At 48.1% G+C, this 17286-nt stretch overlaps 1 protein-coding gene across 3 annotated transcripts; it reads left to right on the forward strand.

The window, feature by feature from the left end:
- The first annotated feature begins 2036 nt into the window (after positions 1–2036).
- On the forward strand, positions 2037–10535 carry LOC125542983 (protein GIGANTEA). Of its 3 annotated transcripts, none has more exons than XM_048706226.1 (16): positions 2037–2229; positions 4038–4177; positions 4322–4438; positions 4533–4610; positions 4707–4761; positions 4850–4992; positions 5089–5345; positions 5991–6049; positions 6256–6496; positions 6567–6717; positions 6848–7057; positions 7533–9032; positions 9133–9201; positions 9348–9566; positions 9725–9817; positions 9902–10535. In XM_048706226.1, the coding sequence occupies exons 3-16, from the start codon at positions 4352–4354 to the stop codon at positions 10205–10207; spliced, it is 3468 nt and encodes a 1155-aa protein (XP_048562183.1). In that variant the 5' UTR covers positions 2037–2229; positions 4038–4177; positions 4322–4351; the 3' UTR covers positions 10208–10535. The 3 variants fall into 3 exon arrangements, with proteins under 3 accessions (XP_048562183.1, XP_048562182.1, XP_048562184.1); XM_048706225.1 differs by having other exon boundaries at positions 4334–4438; XM_048706227.1 differs by lacking the exon at positions 4038–4177 and having other exon boundaries at positions 2044–2229.
- The last annotated feature ends 6751 nt before the right edge of the window (positions 10536–17286 follow it).

A 17286-nucleotide genomic window follows, 5' to 3' on the forward strand; every position in this document is an offset into this window, starting at 1 on the left:
ATTGTTTTCCCTCCTTAAAATAATAAGCATGATTGGTGCTGCAGCTTTGTCTACTAGTAACCGAGTGGCCAGGACAAAAATGGAACAATCTAGATGCTGCCCAGTGTTCTACTACTACCAGTAGGAGTAGTCCAGTACCGGCACTTCGCCGTATACACTTGGCATGGAGGAACGAGTTGAATTTGAACTTAAACCACGCTAATATTTTGACACGAAGGGAGTGTATACCTAGGAGTAGGAATACCTTCTGTTGATCTAAAAAGAAATCGTGTTCATGGCATGGTCCTGGATCTTCTTGCACATGATCAAGCAAACACACGCTTCAATCCAACTGTTCTTTCTGGTCCTGCCCCATTGCTAGCTAGAGTAGTATACATGTCGACATGTCCCAACATTTTTCTTCATCGTGATATTTCCGCTGACCGCCGGTAACAACTTTTCTTGCACCCATGACTAGAAACATACACGCACGCGATCATTGCTTGACTAGTCCCTGTCATCTCCATGGCTCCATTGCATATTTGTACGTGTTACATCAACCACCAAGAAAAGCAGGGGCATGCATAAACGGCCGATGCTTTTTTATATAGTTAAAAAACAGGCACCATCGCCATGGCTCGAAGAGGACCTAATCGCACAGATCTGCCAAACATGTGGGGCCTGCCACGATGGTGGGCGAGCCGATTAAACTATGGTAATGGAACCATCGCGCACCACCGTCCAGCGACGCCATCACTCATCCCCAGCCGTCCAGCTTGCCGACCGGTGACCTCATCTGCCGGGTAAAAGCAGCTCACGCATCTCGCCGCGGCCGTCCGATGGACGCGCTCGTCGATCTGACGGACGGTGTCACGGCGGACTAATCAGCCATCTCTTGGTTGTCGCGTCATTAGCAATGATTCTCGTTAGTGCTGTTCTTTTGCTGGTAGGCACTTGAGAAACTCTGAAATTACATGAGTTTTGTATATGCTAGTCAAATAAAAGCTGCCTTTTCACAAATAAATAAATAAATAAAAGCTGCCTAGGGCTAGGCTAGGGCTAGTAGTGTCTGTCGTATTATATTGTGAAGTGTGTCATGGCGTATTTCTTTCTGAGTAACTATTAGGTATAACACGTGACAGAAGTAAACTCTATGGCAATTACACTAAAAAATAGTGACAAACAGAGAAATGAAACAACATCTAAGATGCTAGTCTGTTGTTAACTCGTTCGTAATTATCTTTTATGAGACCATCAGTACTTCATAATATTGTACGCCCTCTACAAAATGTCACTAGATCACATGTAGTTCAGGCAATCTCTCTAATGCTAGGATCTCTGTGTGTGTGGTGGTGGTGGTGGGGGGGGGGGGGTTATTTTCGTTACATCTATTTTCTTCGAGACTCTTAAATACATCTATGAATCTATGATTGTATTTATACATCCGCATACGTGTATATGTTAGTATATTTTCTTGAAATCATAATATCATAAAAGAATTTTTTTCATGACAAATCTTACAAATGTTTAAGGCTTTTAGCCTTATATATGTGATTTTTTTGCGAGTGAGATGTGAATATTTTTTGATATTTTCAAACAAAAACCACGGTAAAAAATTATGGAGTATCTAAGAACGAATGTACTATTGCTAGTAACGCTTGCATGGCAACGCTCAAGTTATTACCAAAAAAAGCAGAGAAGAAAAACAATTGCATGAATCACCAAAAGACAGGGACCATCTTGAATTTTACTCATAGCGCGAGGGCCAAGATGCGAAACGCATGTGCACGGGAATATGCGATAGATGGCTGGCATGGCATGGGGGGTCATCCATGCATCCATGCCATGCGCCCCTCCCGAAAATATCAAGGCCATGTCAGCCACGCCCCCTGGCGATCTCGCCAGCCCCCAGCCGTGCACGCGCGAATAAGTATCTCCGCGCACCCACAGGTCACCGACCTGCGGGCCCGTCGCTCCATAGCCCAGGTGTCAGTCATGTAGTGCACCGCATGGGCTCCACCCCTCGCCCCGCCAGTGAAATAACGGAGCAAACACTACACAGACCACCGCCTATCCCTCCCATTACGGAAAAAATCTTTTTCTTGCCTCTCCTCGCTCCTCGCTGTTTTCTCTCTCCTCCTCCTCTCTGCCTTCGTCCCCGCCTCCGCCCCGCCCCGCCCGCCGCGCAATCCCCTCGCCGGCGCTGCCGATTCGCCGCCCGAGCTCCGTATTGGAGCGCTCCCGACCGAGGTAAAGCTCCTGGATCCTCCCTCCGCTACCCCGAACTACCCCCTCCCCCAGCTCTACGTTTTGTTCATTTTGCGCCGTGTTTGTTGCTCTGCCGCCTTGATTTTCGCTCGCGGCTCGTGGAGCCGGTAGATTCGCGGGTAGTCTGTGTCTGAGTGTCCTCGGGCGAGGCGTTGGCGATGGTTTTACTCGAGAAGTCTTGTTCCGGCGGCGAGGTTCAGCTGATTGTGTTGCAGCTTCTCTTCGTAATCTCGAGTAGATCAACGGGAGATGGACGCTTGTTCCTGCGAAATTCGGGGCGATTTTGGCTTATCCGCGAGTAGCGCGGATTCGAGCTGGGGCTTGCTCCTTTCCAGGGTGTCATTTCGGCGCGCAGATTTCGCAGTTTCGGCTGCGGATGTAACTGGTGGAGCGGAGATAGTTATTGGAAAATCGTTTGGGGGTGAAGATGGTTCTATGTTAGCTTATAGTTTTCCGTTTGAATCCAGAGCTAAACAGAACGTCACAAGCAGAAATCTCAAAAGAAGCGGGTGCTGTGTGTCTGCAAAATTTTACTTACTTGCTTTTGAAATAATATCTGATGCGCAGAATTAAGCTCCACTCCTTTGGGTTCCGCTGCTGTTTAACTTCCGAGGGTTACGTGTTGGAATGGATCTATATTGCATTTGTCTACTTGCTGTTTTCTGAATTAGAAACGTGGGATGTTCGATAATAGAAAAAAAAACATGGTAAGGCAAGTGGACTACCAATATTGTTTTACCCAAATTTGGTTAGCAGTCATCTGACTTGCAGTTATAGCCCCTCTGATATATGTGAATTATTATGTTCAGATTTGTATGAACTTGCACAGTAGCTATAAGCTTACAAAGTAGCTCTACTATTATTTTTTTTCTCCTTTTCCTCCTTCTGGTTTTTGTTTCTGGGGTCCCAGTTCCGAGTTGTTTGCTTTGTTTCTGCGTTGTGCCATTTTGGTGTTACTCATCTAATACAAACGGCACACGTTTTGATCTGATGCGTGTTCGAGAAAGACGACATATCTTTTATTTCTTTTAATGAAAATGAGAATGGTTGCTCCTTTTCTAGATGAGAATTTGATGCTTCTAGTTGTGTAAAAACACATTGATTTTACACACATCGGCTCTTTCTTAAGTCCAAAAGACGATCCTCAGCTCCGAAACAAAATCGTTCAATTTGCAACCTAAAACTCACCCCGACCCCCCTACCCACACTCAACCCACCCATGCTGAAAAAAAGAACATCTTTTGGAAGACGTGCCATTTACGTCCAAGGCAGCTATCTCTCGAACTCGAGGAATCATGTAGAGCAAAACTGGATCTGAAACCAATGATGAAGATGAGCAGATGACTGTGAGCCCTTGGATCCTGATCCAAGGGTCAGAGTTGGCGATTAGATATTTCTTTCCTTTGCAAGATTCCTCAAACCAAACACCAAACCAATGTGTTCCTATACTATCTTATTTCCCCAAGCATCTGGAATCATTCCATTCCATCCCATTCTCAAATTCCAGGATGGTTCCATTCCAGTCTACCTCATTCCTCAAACCACTAAGGGTTTTAGAGTTGAAATCCTTGTTCTGACTCTGGTAAGGGCTAGGAATGTAAACGAGACTTCTTTCTAGAAACATGTTGCCAAGGCTATGCAAAATTTGTTCCATTGGCTGGTTGACCTCCTCTCCTTTTCTTTTGTCAAGTTTCGGCAATATTTCTTGTTTTAAAATTTATTAAAATGACATCTATAATAATGTCCCTTTCCTTCTTTCGATTTTCCTTTTGCTATATTTTGCAATGCAGAGACGTTAAGCGCCTATGGTTGGAACTGGTTGATATGATATCTGGTCACATTGTGGGATGCAATCCCCCCTTAGTGGGGGGTGATTGAAGAAGTCAACAATAGGAGAACTTGCATCTTGCTGAAGTTTTCTGCTTCTGAGGCAAGTAGCTTATAAGAAGAATAGGGAATGACATAGATGGATAAACTGACCGGCTATTTTAGCATACTGTTGATATTAAATATGCTTTTATTGCTAACTGGGGCAGCTTTTCTAATTTCTTTCTTTCTGAGTGTTCCTCTCTAGTTTCTTGAGCAGGCTCTTAAACTACCAAGTATGTCAGTGTCAAATGGGAAGTGGATTGATGGGCTCCAGTTCTCATCACTGTTCTGGCCCCCGCCACACGATGTGCAGCAGAAACAGGTACAATGCTCATAGTTTAGCTATGTTATATACGCTGTAACTTTGTAGACACCTGATGTTAATGCGACGCTTCTGTTGTGTTTTCTTTTTGAAGGCACAAATTTTAGCCTATGTTGAGTACTTTGGTCAGTTCACATCTGACAGCGAGCAATTCCCGGAGGATGTAGCTCAGGTACTGTATCTCTTAGCATAAACTAGTTTCGTTTGTGGTAAAATTTATATCAACTGTTAATATGTATACCCTTCCATCTTTCTTGCCTGTGTGCAGCTAATTCAAAGTTGCTATCCATCAAAAGAAAAGCGGTTGGTAGATGAAGTATTAGGTAACATATGAACTTCTGATAGCTACACATTATTACTACAGGCATATGAAGAAATAAATTGACACTCTTGTTTTTACATTTCGCCCAGCAACTTTTGTTCTCCATCACCCTGAGCATGGTCATGCAGTTGTACATCCAATTCTTTCACGCATCATAGATGGGACACTGAGTTATGATAGTCATGGTTCCCCATTCAATTCCTTCATCTCTTTATTTACCCAAAGTTCTGAGGTGAGGCCCTTACTTTTCTGGTTACTTTTAGTTCTCTTGCTTGATGTTGGTTGTGGTTGAAGTTCTGTTACTCATGAAGTGTACTTTTGGCTGCAGAAAGAGTACTCAGAGCAGTGGGCCTTGGCCTGTGGAGAAATTCTTAGAGTTCTAACTCACTACAACAGGCCAATCTTTAAAGTTGCAGACTGTAACAACAGATCTGACCAGGCCACAGCAAGTTGTTCTGCACAGGAGAAAGCTAATTACTCTCCAGGAAATGAACCCGAACGGAAGCCATTGAGGCCATTATCTCCTTGGATCACAGATATTTTGCTAACTGCACCTTTGGGCATTAGAAGCGACTATTTTAGATGGTGAGTTGACTCTAATTTCTTTTTATCTTTTTCTTATGAAACGCGACTTAAGGCAATGTGACTATTAAAATGAGCAAAATTAGCGAATGGAGAAACAGGGTAAATAGTAGAACCACGTGAGGAAAATAGTATTGCAGGTGAGCAATAAGGCCGAAACTCAGGAGTAAGTGGCCTGTAATCAAGACCAAACTGCAAGCATCTCCGATATGCTAATGGCAGTGTGCTAATCAACTCTAAATATGCTAATGGGAGTGTATGCTGTACACTTACCGCTTACAAAGCCTTTAATCCCAAACAAGTTGGGGTAGGCTAGATATGAAACCCTTTCACGAGGACTTCCCAGGAGGTCACCCATCCTAGTACTACTCTCGCTCAAATGGGTTTCATACCTATGGGACTGGGTAGTTTTTACGTTGGCTTGCCAAGCCTATCACAACCCTCCTCCTTTACCCGGGCTTGGGACCGGCTATGCCTAGAAGACATAGGCGGAGTGTATGCTGTACATGAATAGTAAATGTCAACGCTTTTCAGCTTGTTGGAATATATGCTGTTACTGTTGTAAATCAACAGTTTTGCTATCATACTTCATACACTTCGCTTAGTAATATTTGCTGATTACTCTTTGTTTCATTTTAAACCTATCAGGTGTGGTGGAGTTATGGGAAAATACGCAGCTGGTGGAGAATTGAAGCCTCCAACAACTGGTTAGTAACTTTGGAATAAATTTTTTTGCCTGAAATGAGAAGATGCAGTAACACTAGATGTTTTCTTTATTCCATCGAGATTTTATGTCTTTGTTACTTCTTATTTTGATTATGCGGGTTTTCCAAGTGTGGAACACCTTTTCTTCTTGCAACAGATGCTAATTCTTGCCAACACAAATGATTAATTATACGTCTTTTTAATTTAGCTTACAGCCGAGGAGCTGGCAAGCACCCACAACTCATGCCATCCACCCCAAGATGGGCTGTTGCCAATGGAGCTGGAGTTATTTTAAGTGTCTGTGATGAGGAAGTAGCTCGTTATGAGACAGCAAACTTAACCGCGGCAGCTGTTCCCGCCCTTCTGCTACCTCCACCGACAACACCCTTGGATGAGCATTTGGTGGCAGGGCTACCCCCTCTTGAACCATACGCTCGCTTGTTTCATAGGTAAGATCCTATCAATTGTCATACCAAGTCTGCTTTCCAGATTATACTAAACGTGTTACTCTCTTGTCAGATACTACGCAATTGCCACACCAAGTGCTACGCAAAGATTGCTTTTTGGTCTTCTTGAAGCACCACCGTCATGGGCTCCAGATGCACTTGATGCAGCAGTTCAGCTTGTTGAACTCCTTCGGGCAGCTGAAGATTATGCTACTGGCATGCGGGTATAACATACTGCACACTGGCTGTTATTTCAGTGCCGTCAATCGTGATGCCTCACGATACAAAATTTCGATATCGTATGTTTTGGGTGTGCATGTTTATTAATCTTGGTAACTTTAAATTTCTGTCCAGCTTCCAAAAAATTGGTTGCATCTTCATTTCTTGCGTGCGATTGGAACTGCAATGTCTATGAGGGCTGGTATTGCTGCTGATACAGCTGCTGCGTTGCTTTTTCGCATACTATCCCAACCAACGTTGCTTTTTCCTCCACTAAGGCATGCTGAAGGAGTTGAAGTGCAACATGAACCACTGGGTGGCTATGTATCATCATACAAAAGACAGGTATGCAGTAGTTTCTGCATGTGGTTAATTTTTTATTACCTGTTTTTTCTTTAGTAAAGACTCGGAAGCATAGTTAGTCTTTTCTGGGGCTTACGTATTCTAGACTCTGTTGTTAAGTTCAGGGGGTCTTATTATACACTGATTTAGGCATTGTTGTTCGCAGTTTACGTTACTGCATTAGTTGAGCTAAAACACTGCAACAGACAGCTAATCCTTATAGTTAATTTCCATTCAGCATTTGATCATTTTTGTATACTTGCTCACGTGGAATGCTTCTATCAATTCGTCAATCACTTATCTTGTGGTTTACCATGTTCTATGAGTAGAGATTTCACACCAAAGCTGCGCATTCAACTATCGTCTTTATTTACACCCTTCCATGTGGGAATCCATGTTTTATTTTTCTTGGTTTTACTGATTGCTGCCTTATGTCTGCATGACTAATTTACCTGCTTGCACTTTGAACTATTCACAGCTGGAAGTTCCTGCATCTGAAACCACAATTGATGCCACTGCACAAGGCATTGCTTCCTTGCTGTGTGCTCATGGTCCTGATGTTGAGTGGAGAATATGTACCATCTGGGAAGCTGCCTATGGTTTGTTACCTCTGAATTCATCAGCAGTTGATTTACCCGAAATCGTTGTAGCTGCTCCGCTTCAGCCACCTACTTTGTCATGGAGCCTATACTTGCCACTGTTGAAAGTATTTGAGTATCTACCTCGTGGAAGTCCATCTGAAGCATGCCTTATGAGAATATTTGTGGCAACAGTTGAAGCTATACTCAGAAGAACTTTCCCTTCGGAAACCTCTGAATCATCTAAAAGACCAAGAAGTCAATCCAAGAACCTTGCTGTTGCTGAACTCCGTACGATGATACATTCACTCTTTGTTGAATCATGTGCTTCAATGAACCTTGCTTCCCGGTTGTTGTTTGTAGTATTAACTGTTTGCGTCAGTCATCAAGCTTTGCCAGGGGGCAGCAAAAGACCAACTGGTAGTGAAAACCATTCTTCTGAGGAGGCCACTGAGGACCCAAGATTAACCAATGGAAGAAATAGGGTCAAGAAGAAACAAGGGCCTGTTGGTACATTTGACTCGTATGTGCTGGCCGCTGTTTGTGCCTTATCTTGTGAGCTTCAGCTGTTCCCTATCCTTTGCAAGAGCGCAACAAACTCAAATGTAAAAGACTCTATAAAGATCCTGAAGCCTGGAAAAAACAATGGGATCAGTAATGAGCTACAGAACAGCATTAGCTCAGCAATTCTCCATACTCGTAGAATTCTTGGCATCCTGGAAGCTCTTTTCTCCTTGAAGCCATCATCAGTTGGTACCTCCTGGAACTATAGTTCAAATGAGATAGTTGCAGCGGCTATGGTTGCCGCTCATGTTTCTGAGTTATTTCGCCGGTCGAGGCCATGCCTAAATGCACTATCTTCACTGAAGCGATGTAAGTGGGATGCTGAGATTTCTACCAGGGCATCATCCCTCTACCATTTGATCGACTTGCATGGTAAAACTGTGTCCTCCATCGTGAACAAAGCTGAGCCTCTAGAGGCTCACCTGACTTTTACATCAGTAAAGAGAGATGATCAACAACACATTGAGGAAAATGGCACCAGCTCATCGGGTAGTGGCAACTTGGAAAAGAAGAATGGTTCAGCCTCACACATGAAAAATGGTTTGTCAAGACCACTCTTGAAATGCTCAGAAGAGGCTAGGCGAAATGGTAATGTTGCAAGTACATCCGGGAAAGTTCCTGCAACTTTGCAGGCTGAAGCTTCTGATTTGGCGAACTTCCTTACCATGGATAGGAATGGGGGTTATCGAGGCTCTCAGACTCTCCTAAGATCTGTTATCTCAGAAAAACAGGAACTATGCTTCTCTGTTGTCTCATTGCTCTGGCATAAGCTTATTGCATCTCCTGAAACGCAGATGTCTGCAGAAAGTACATCAGCTCATCAAGGTTGGAGAAAGGTATGATTCGTGTGGCCATTGGCATAACACAACAATGCTTCAGTGACATTCTAATTTTGTTATCTTATTAACTGTATATCTGACATTTTTTTACGTATAGGTTGTAGATGCACTTTGTGATGTTGTTTCAGCCTCACCAGCCAAGGCTTCAACTGCTATTGTTCTGCAGGTAAAGATTTATTCAGACATTTGGTCGCAATGAAATTTGGTTCAGATTTTGGCTTCTTCTCCCTTGTTCATTTCTCACGTGGGAACATACATTATCTTCATGACGTATAAATATTTCCTGTCATATTCATGGACTCTTGTATGCAGGCTGAGAAGGACCTACAGCCCTGGATTGCTCGAGATGACGAGGAAGGTCAGAAGATGTGGAGAGTCAACCAGCGAATAGTTAAACTGATAGCTGAGCTTATGAGGAACCATGATAGCCCAGAAGCATTGATAATTCTTGCTAGTGCTTCAGACCTTCTGCTTCGTGCTACAGATGGGATGCTTGTCGACGGTGAAGCTTGTACCTTGCCTCAGTTAGAGGTAAATACATATACAAACTTCCTTCACAGAATACCACAAACATATCATCTGTCGTACTTTGTTGTCGTTAAAGCAGCATCGACTCATTTTCTTTCTTGAAAGTTGCATGTCATCGATTCTTTCTGACAACATTGCTTCCTGTGATTGAATATGCACAGCTCCTGGAAGTAACTGCTAGAGCTATTCATCTCATCGTTGAATGGGGAGACCCAGGCGTAGCAGTTGCTGATGGCCTCTCAAATCTGTTAAAGGTATGCCCTGCTCAGATCTCAGCCCAATTCTGTTCATCAGAAACACACCAACGTTCAGAATGCTAACATTCATGTGGTTTGCAGTGCCGTCTATCACCTACCATCCGCTGCCTCTCCCACGCCAGCGCACATGTACGAGCGCTCAGCATGTCCGTCCTCCGTGACATCTTGAACAGTGGACCACTAGGTTCCACTAAGATCATTCAAGGCGAGCAACGGAACGGCATCCAAAGCCCAAACTACCAATGCACGGCAGCAAACACGGTGAACTGGCAAGCGGATGTCGAGAGATGTATAGACTGGGAAGCCCGCAGCCGCCGCGCCACCGGGATGACCCTCGCCTTCCTCACCGCTGCGGCTAACGAGCTCGGCTGCCCCCTTCCTTGCTGACAAGGCCATATTTGGAGCTGACAATCAGCGACACTTGACAGTTGGCGCGAGCAGTTGCTGCATGGTCAGCGAGCAGGATGGCTAATTAATCCCTTGCTCAAGGATGGCTTCCCAGTCTGCCCTGCCCCCATGATGTGATTCAAAACTGATGTATATTAGCTGATGTTCCCAATCATACGGAGCTTTTGCTCCCCCGGTGTGATTTTAACTTGCAATCTGACTTTAGATGTTCAAGCATATTGAACTGCTTGTGCTGTAACTTGTATTCATGATGTAACCGGAAGATGTCCGCTATGGTAAATGAAGACATGTCATTTTTCGTTCTCCACACACATGCCTATCTGCGGAGCTTCCCCACCGAGCCTGCACGTTTGCGTTACATAGCATGTGCGCAATGGTACCCACTGGTTGCTTTACCTGATTCTCCATCTACAGATGCTAGGATTAACCGAGTCTAGCGAAAACACAGAACTAGGGCAGCCGGACACAGTTCTGGCCTACAAAACAGAAAACTCGTGCAGGCGTCATAACATCCAAAATGACAATGAGGGCGACCTGTTTCATCCGTCGCTGATCCACTACAAAACAGGAAACTCGTGCCCGCGTCATAACATCCAAAATGACTGAAGAGCAACTTCAATGGGGGCGACCCGTTTCATCCGCCGCTGTCCGTTTGGGTCGGTGCGGACAGAAAAGACGATCCAACGCGTCAACCCAAACGGACACACGTCCGCTTTCGTCCGCCTGCCGACCCATTTTTGAGCCAAATTTGTCTCGGCGCGGACACGAGACAGACGCGCACACGCTCGCCCTCTCTCCTCCCCGGGCCCGCTGGTCGGTGGCACATTGGCCTCTCCCCATCCAACAGCATACCGTCGCACGCTTGCTTCGTCGCCGACGCCGCCGGCCATTTTTTCCGATAGAAAAAGGATACATAGATAGTTCTAGCATAGACAGATAAAAAAAAGATGAACTACTCGTCGTTTTCCGACTCCGACTCGGTAATGTCCTCCTCCGACGTCTGAATGTAGGCGTCAACATACCGCTCGTCCTCGGAGTCCCAGGACGACGCTTCTCCTAGCTTCAAGTTCAATTGAGTGGTCTGCTTTCGCGCACGCTTGTCCTCCCGATAGGCGGCTCGCTCCATCCTCCTTGCCTCCCTCTCCGCCCTCCTTTGCTTGTAGAACTGGCGCTCGTCGACGATGTCCTGCGGGAAGCGTTCGCACCACACCACCATGGCTTCCACATCCATCTCGGCGATGGCGAGGCGAGGCTGCCGCCTCCGGTGGTCACAACGATCCTTGTCGGTGAAAAGCCGCGGGAGAGGCGCGAGATCCTGCGCCCGCTGGCTCGACACGTCGGGAAAATTCATCTCCCGACGAGGCCTCAGGAGGCGCCACGCCACCGCGTCGTGCGCGTGGGCCACCTCCTCTGCGGTGTCGAAGGTGCCGAGAATGATGTGTTTCTCGCCAAACCAGATCTCAGAGGAGAAGGCGCCGGAGCGGCGCTCGCGGACTCCGCGAAAATCCGAAACGTCCAGGCGGCGCATTGACATGGTGGCGCAGAGGCGGCGAGGCTAGTGAGAGAGGGCGAGGCGAGTGGGCGGCGAACGAAGTGTGGAGGGAGCACCTTCTTATAGTGAGCGCCGACCGCGCCAAAACCAGCGCGCGAACCTTTCCCGTGCGCTGGAGCGCCAGAAGCAGCGCGCGCGGTCATGAAATGGGTCGGCGCGTTGGGCGCACTACCGACCCAAATCTAATTGAGGGCGGACGCCGAACGGACGACCGATCCAAACGGACAAAAAACGGACAAAAGCGTCATTTATTTGGGTCGGTCCATTGGAGTTGCTCTTAGCACACCTGATTCCAGCGGCGAGGCCGGACCATAGACGTTCTTCTTGCCACACGTGATGGCTCCACGATAGGGTGAGCCAACCGGGTGCACCTGCTGTTAGAAAATTAGGGTTTAGCTCTGTCCTCTATCCCTTTGCCTTATCAGTGATGCCATTTACAATGTAATTTAAGGCTAGACTGCAGGCTCTATTTATACTGCTAATTCGAGAGACCTGATTTGTATAAAGATAAGCTTTCAAGCAAAAAAAAAAGCTTTCAAGCTTAAAACAACTTGTTTTCAAATAGAGTTTACATGCGATTAAAAAACAATATAATTCATCTTTAATTGAACACTACTATTTGCTAGTACGTCCAACATGCACATGTGAGTTTTTTTTTTTGCGAAAATGATTAGATCTATTATCAAATTTCACCGAAAATACAAAGCACATCAAACATAATAAAAATTACATGTGAGTTGTGCACATTTAGATTAATTATGTAGACCTCGATCTAGTTTCTTTCAATTATTAGTGTACTTGGCCAGTGTTCCTGATACACAGTATATTGTGTTTACATTGATAATCGACCAGCTTCCGGCAGTACAACAATCACACGATGTTACGAACATATAGAAAGTTGTTATGAATGCACTTGGATTTCGTGAATGCAGTTTGCGCTGGAGAGATGAGGTGGTCGATGTGAGCGGCAAGACGCATTGACAGGATCTTAGCAAGAAGCTTGGGGAAAGGGTGGATCTGGCTTATAAGCCTGAAATCTGTGACGTCGATCGGAGTGTCATTCTTCAACAGTAGGGTAACCATGGCGGTGTTAGAGTAACTCTAGCAGATCCCGCAAAACGCTCGGCCCGCAAAAATTCCGGCGAGTATGCGGGTTCGGCCTAATTTTTCGATCAGAACAGAGCCCGCATACTCGCCCGGTCCGCAAAATTTTTTGCGGCAGCCCGCAAACCGCACGCCCCGAGCAGTATAACTGCGGTTCCGCGATCCTTTTACGGGTCCAAACCCTATCCCCCGACGCCGCGAGCCACCCGATTCCCTTTTCTCCCCTCCACATTCCTCGCCGCCGGCGACCACCCGCACCGCCTCCAGCCGCCATGTGGGGTCGCATGTGGAGCTCCGGACGCAGCTCCGGCAGCAGATCCGGCGGCGGGAGGGACCCGGAGCACGAGCGGCGCGTCCGGTCCGACGGCGCGCGGAAGTGTGGGGCCCGAAAATGGACCAACCGCGGCCTGTCGCCCCCGGCGAGCTTCCGGCGGAGCGAGACGGCAGAGTAAGACCGCCGGCGCGCATCCTTCTCATCCGCGAGGTCCTCGCACGCCGGGAGCTCCTCCTCCTCCGGCCCGGGCCTTCTCCCCGTGAAGAGGGAGTGGTCGGACGACGAGGAGGAGCCAGCGCCATTCGCCTTCGTCCCCGTGAAGGAGGAGCCTGAGGAGCCCGCTCCGCTCGGCCCGCTGTGGAGTCGTCGGGCCCGAGGACTACATCGCGGACGTCGCCGCCGTCGCCGCCGCCATCGCCGAGCGGAGCGTGCGCGAGGAGGCGGAGCGCCAGCGCCACACCGAGCAGATCGAAGACCTCGAGTGGCGGCAGGCGGTCACCGCCAACGTCGCCGCCAACGAGAAGGCCGAGGAGTGGCGCCACATCCGCGAGGAGCATGCAGCGAAGTACGTCGACCTGTGCAGCTCCGGTGAGGAGGATGGAGCGTCTGGCTCCTCCACGGCGTCGTCCATTTGCTGCGACCTCGCCGCCGTTAGATCCGACCCCTCTAGTACTAGTTTAACGTAGTATGTAGTATAACTATGCTTGTAGTTTGTTGATCATGTGATGAACTATGTAGTATGTGATGAACTATGTTTGTGCAATTTCTCGCGTGAAAGTTTTTTTTTCAAATCATGCAGGTTTAGATACGGGTTCTGTTCGGCCGCACTAGTTTTCGACTCGCAAACGCGATCTTCGTGAAACCGCAAATGTGTTTTGCGGGTCGAATTTTTGCGGGGTCTTCTAGAGTTGCTCTTAATGGAATCATCTGATTTGGTGTTAGTGACTGCATATTTTTTGTCTATTGTACTTGTGTCATTCATGGAACAAGCTTTAGTAAGATCGATACATGACTGTACATGTTCACAATCGCCTTAAATGCTATTTGTTACATTATTACTCACATGCTCAAGGAAGCTGAAGAGGAGGAGGATGAAGAAGAGGAATAACCCAGTAGATGGATGGTACTTGAATTGTTTGCATGCATGGTGAATGCAGAATGCAATTTAAGTGGTGAGTTTGCGATCAGAAAGTTTTGAACATGTAACTGTTTATAGATCAACGTAATACAAGCGAAGGGACAAATGGAAGGGCCTTTCAAAAGCTGTAGGGGCCACGACTAACTGGTAAAAAAAAATCTCATTTGGGCTGGGGGGAGAGAGGGGGGGGGGCACTGCCCCCTCAGACTTGCGTGTATCTCCGCTTGTATGATTTTTTGTCAAAAAAAAGACTACCTATACTTTCGTATTGACAAAACAGACCATGTTCGGACCATATTGGCAAAAAAGACCACGTACATTGTGGTGGCAAGTCTGGCAGCCGACACATGGCGCCTGCCGCCACTGTCGGCAGCGGCAGGACCTGCCACCACAGCCAACGGCGGCAGCTTGTGTGTAATAGGTCTGCAGTGATTGGCAACGGAATGGCGAGGCCAAGTAGGCCCTGCCGCCATTTTGGGTGGCGGCAGCTGCTTTTACTGCCGACACGTCGTAGTACTTCCACCGTGCAACAACAGTTACTGCGGTTGCATGTCATGGCGGAGTACGCACTAGCCGGGAGTAGATTCCAACACTTGGGTCATTTGCCTTGTTCAAATAAAATCATGCAATACTTGCCTGCCTTTCTGCGGCGTCCAACTGTCCATCCATCAGAATTCTCACAGGCCAAAGGCGGGAACAGTGCGCGTTGCATGCGGGCAGCTCAGCCGGTGTGGCGGCAGGGCCCACCTGGCCTGTCCGTTCCGTTGTGAATCGCTCCAGAGGCGGGAAAGCTGTTACACAGAAGCAGCCGCCGTCGGTCGTGGCGGCAGGAGCCATGTGTCAGCTGCCAGCCCGACCGCCACAGATAGGTGGTCTTTTTTGTCAATACAATGTGGATACGGTCCTTTTTGCCAATATGAGAGCGTAGGTGGTCTTTTATGACAAAAAATCCCGCTTGTATTAGGTTGATGTACAAGCAATTACATGTTTAAACCTTTTTGGACGCAACTCACTACTCAAATTGGATTCTACATTCACCATGCATGCAAACAAACTCCACCGTTGGTTGCGCTGTTGGCGTCATTTCCCCAAGCAAGATTTGGAGTCCGACGAGTCACCTTTGCAGATGAAGACCACCTTTCGTCATGATAGGATGTACTTCTTGTCCCCCTTCAAACTTGGCCGTTGTGAGATCCCTTCCCGCCTATATTTTGGAGGAAGAGTACTGAGGCCTCTATATATAGGTTAGCCACCACCATAGAAGAGGGATCCAATCCGATCCTTCACTAGCTCACACCAACACAAGAACTGACCTCCTGAGGCTTTTCTTCCTTTGTACTAGTTCATCCTCAGCCCCTCGCGAGGCCAATCCACCCCAAAGTAGGAGTAGGGTCTTACATCGCAAGGTGGCCCGAACCTGGGTAAACTGCCGTGTCTCTTTCCTTTCCCGTTCATCAAGCTAGGCCGTGAGAGCGAAGAGTTGGTAGGCCGGGGAGATCGAGTTCTTCGCACGCACCCCAGAGTTCGAACTTTTCTTGGGTCTGCGGAGCCCCGAATCCGACATTTGGCGCGCCAGGTAGGGGTGCGTCGGAGCCTCTCTCCCATCGATTGATTCGCCACCGTTCCTCCGTTCTCATGGCTGATGCTCGTCGAGTTCGTGCTGAGTGCCGGGCTGCCCTCGCCGCCCGCGTCGCCCAGACAGCGCCTGCGGGCAACGGTGCCCCCCATTGTTCCCCATCGACTGTGGCGAATGCTGCCACCGGCCCCGCGACCCACGAGCAGCAGGCTTCATCGTTGCAGCCTTCTGTGTGGTGCGATGGACGCACCGCCACTCCATCGCTGACTCCGGCGGCTGCTTCGTCTTCCCATGCTCGTCGCAGGCCGGCAAACGCGCATGGTGCATTGCTCATGGCACGCGAGCTCCTGCGCTATCGCTCGACCGATGACCTCTACGAGGACTGGCTAGACCACATCGCCGAGCTCGTCAGCGCCGTTGGGGAGGCCCCTGCACTGTCTCGTTCGCTGCCTCCCCCACCACCTCTTGCGGGCGACGTGGCCCATGGTGCGCCTCCTCCACTTCCCAGGAAAGATGCCGTCCTTGAGCCAAGGCGTGAGGTGATGGGAAACATAGCATACCATTTCAAAAGTTTTCCTACATTCACGCAAGATCTATCTAGGAGATGCATAGCAAAGAGAGGGGGAGAGTGTGTCTATGTACTCTCGTAGACCGAAAGCGGAAGCGTTTGACAACGTGGTTGATGTAGTCGAACTTCTTCTCGTTCCGACCGATCAAACATCGAACGTACGTCACCTCCGAGTTCTGCACACATTCAGCTCGATGACGTCCCTCGAACTCTTGATCCAGCAAAGTGTCGAGGAAGTAGATGAGTTCCGTCAGCATGACGGCGTGGTGACGGTGATGTTGATGTGATCCGCACAGGGCTTCGCCTAAGCACTACGAGAATATGACCGAGGGAGTAATCTGTGGAGGGAGGCGCCGCACACGGCTAACAGAAGTTGATGTGTGTTCTAGGCGCCTCCCTCCTCATATATATAGGTGGGAGGGAGATGGAGCATCTAAGGAGGGGGTCCCTCCCCAATTCGCCCCCCTTTCCTTTTTCACCGGAGAGGGAAGGAAAGAGGAGGGAGGAGGGAAGGAAGGGGGAGGCCAATCCCTCCCCTTCCTTCTCTCTTTCCCCCTTTCCTTTCCCTTCGGGTGCGGCCCATATGGGGGGGGGGGGGGGCGCAACAGCCCCTGCTGGCTGCTGTATTTCCCCTCTTGTCCCATTAGGCCCATATCTGTGCCGGGGGTGCCCAGAACCCCTTTCCGGTGACCCGATATGTACCCGGTACCCCCAAAACACTTCCGGTGTCCGAATACTATCGTCCTATATATCAATCTTTACCTCTTTAGCATTTCGAGACTCTCGTCATGTCCGTGATCTCATCCGGGACTCCGAACAACATCCGATCACCAAAACACATAACTC

The sequence above is a fragment of the Triticum urartu genome, chromosome 3 (assembly GCF_003073215.2).
Source record: "Triticum urartu cultivar G1812 chromosome 3, Tu2.1, whole genome shotgun sequence".
Lineage (NCBI taxonomy): Eukaryota > Viridiplantae > Streptophyta > Magnoliopsida > Poales > Poaceae > Triticum > Triticum urartu.

What these genes read in the sequence shown, in the direction of transcription:
- LOC125542983 (XM_048706226.1), top strand. Translation starts at nt 4,352, where the DNA reads ATGTCAGTGTCAAATGGGAAGTGGATTGATGGGCTCCAGTTCTCATCA. An exon ending in AGAAGCGACTATTTTAGATG is followed by an intron (nt 5,346 to 5,990) that starts GTGAGTTGACTC and finishes TAAACCTATCAG; the next exon opens with GTGTGGTGGAGTTATGGGAA. An exon ending in GTACCTTGCCTCAGTTAGAG is followed by an intron (nt 9,567 to 9,724) that starts GTAAATACATAT and finishes GAATATGCACAG; the next exon opens with CTCCTGGAAGTAACTGCTAG.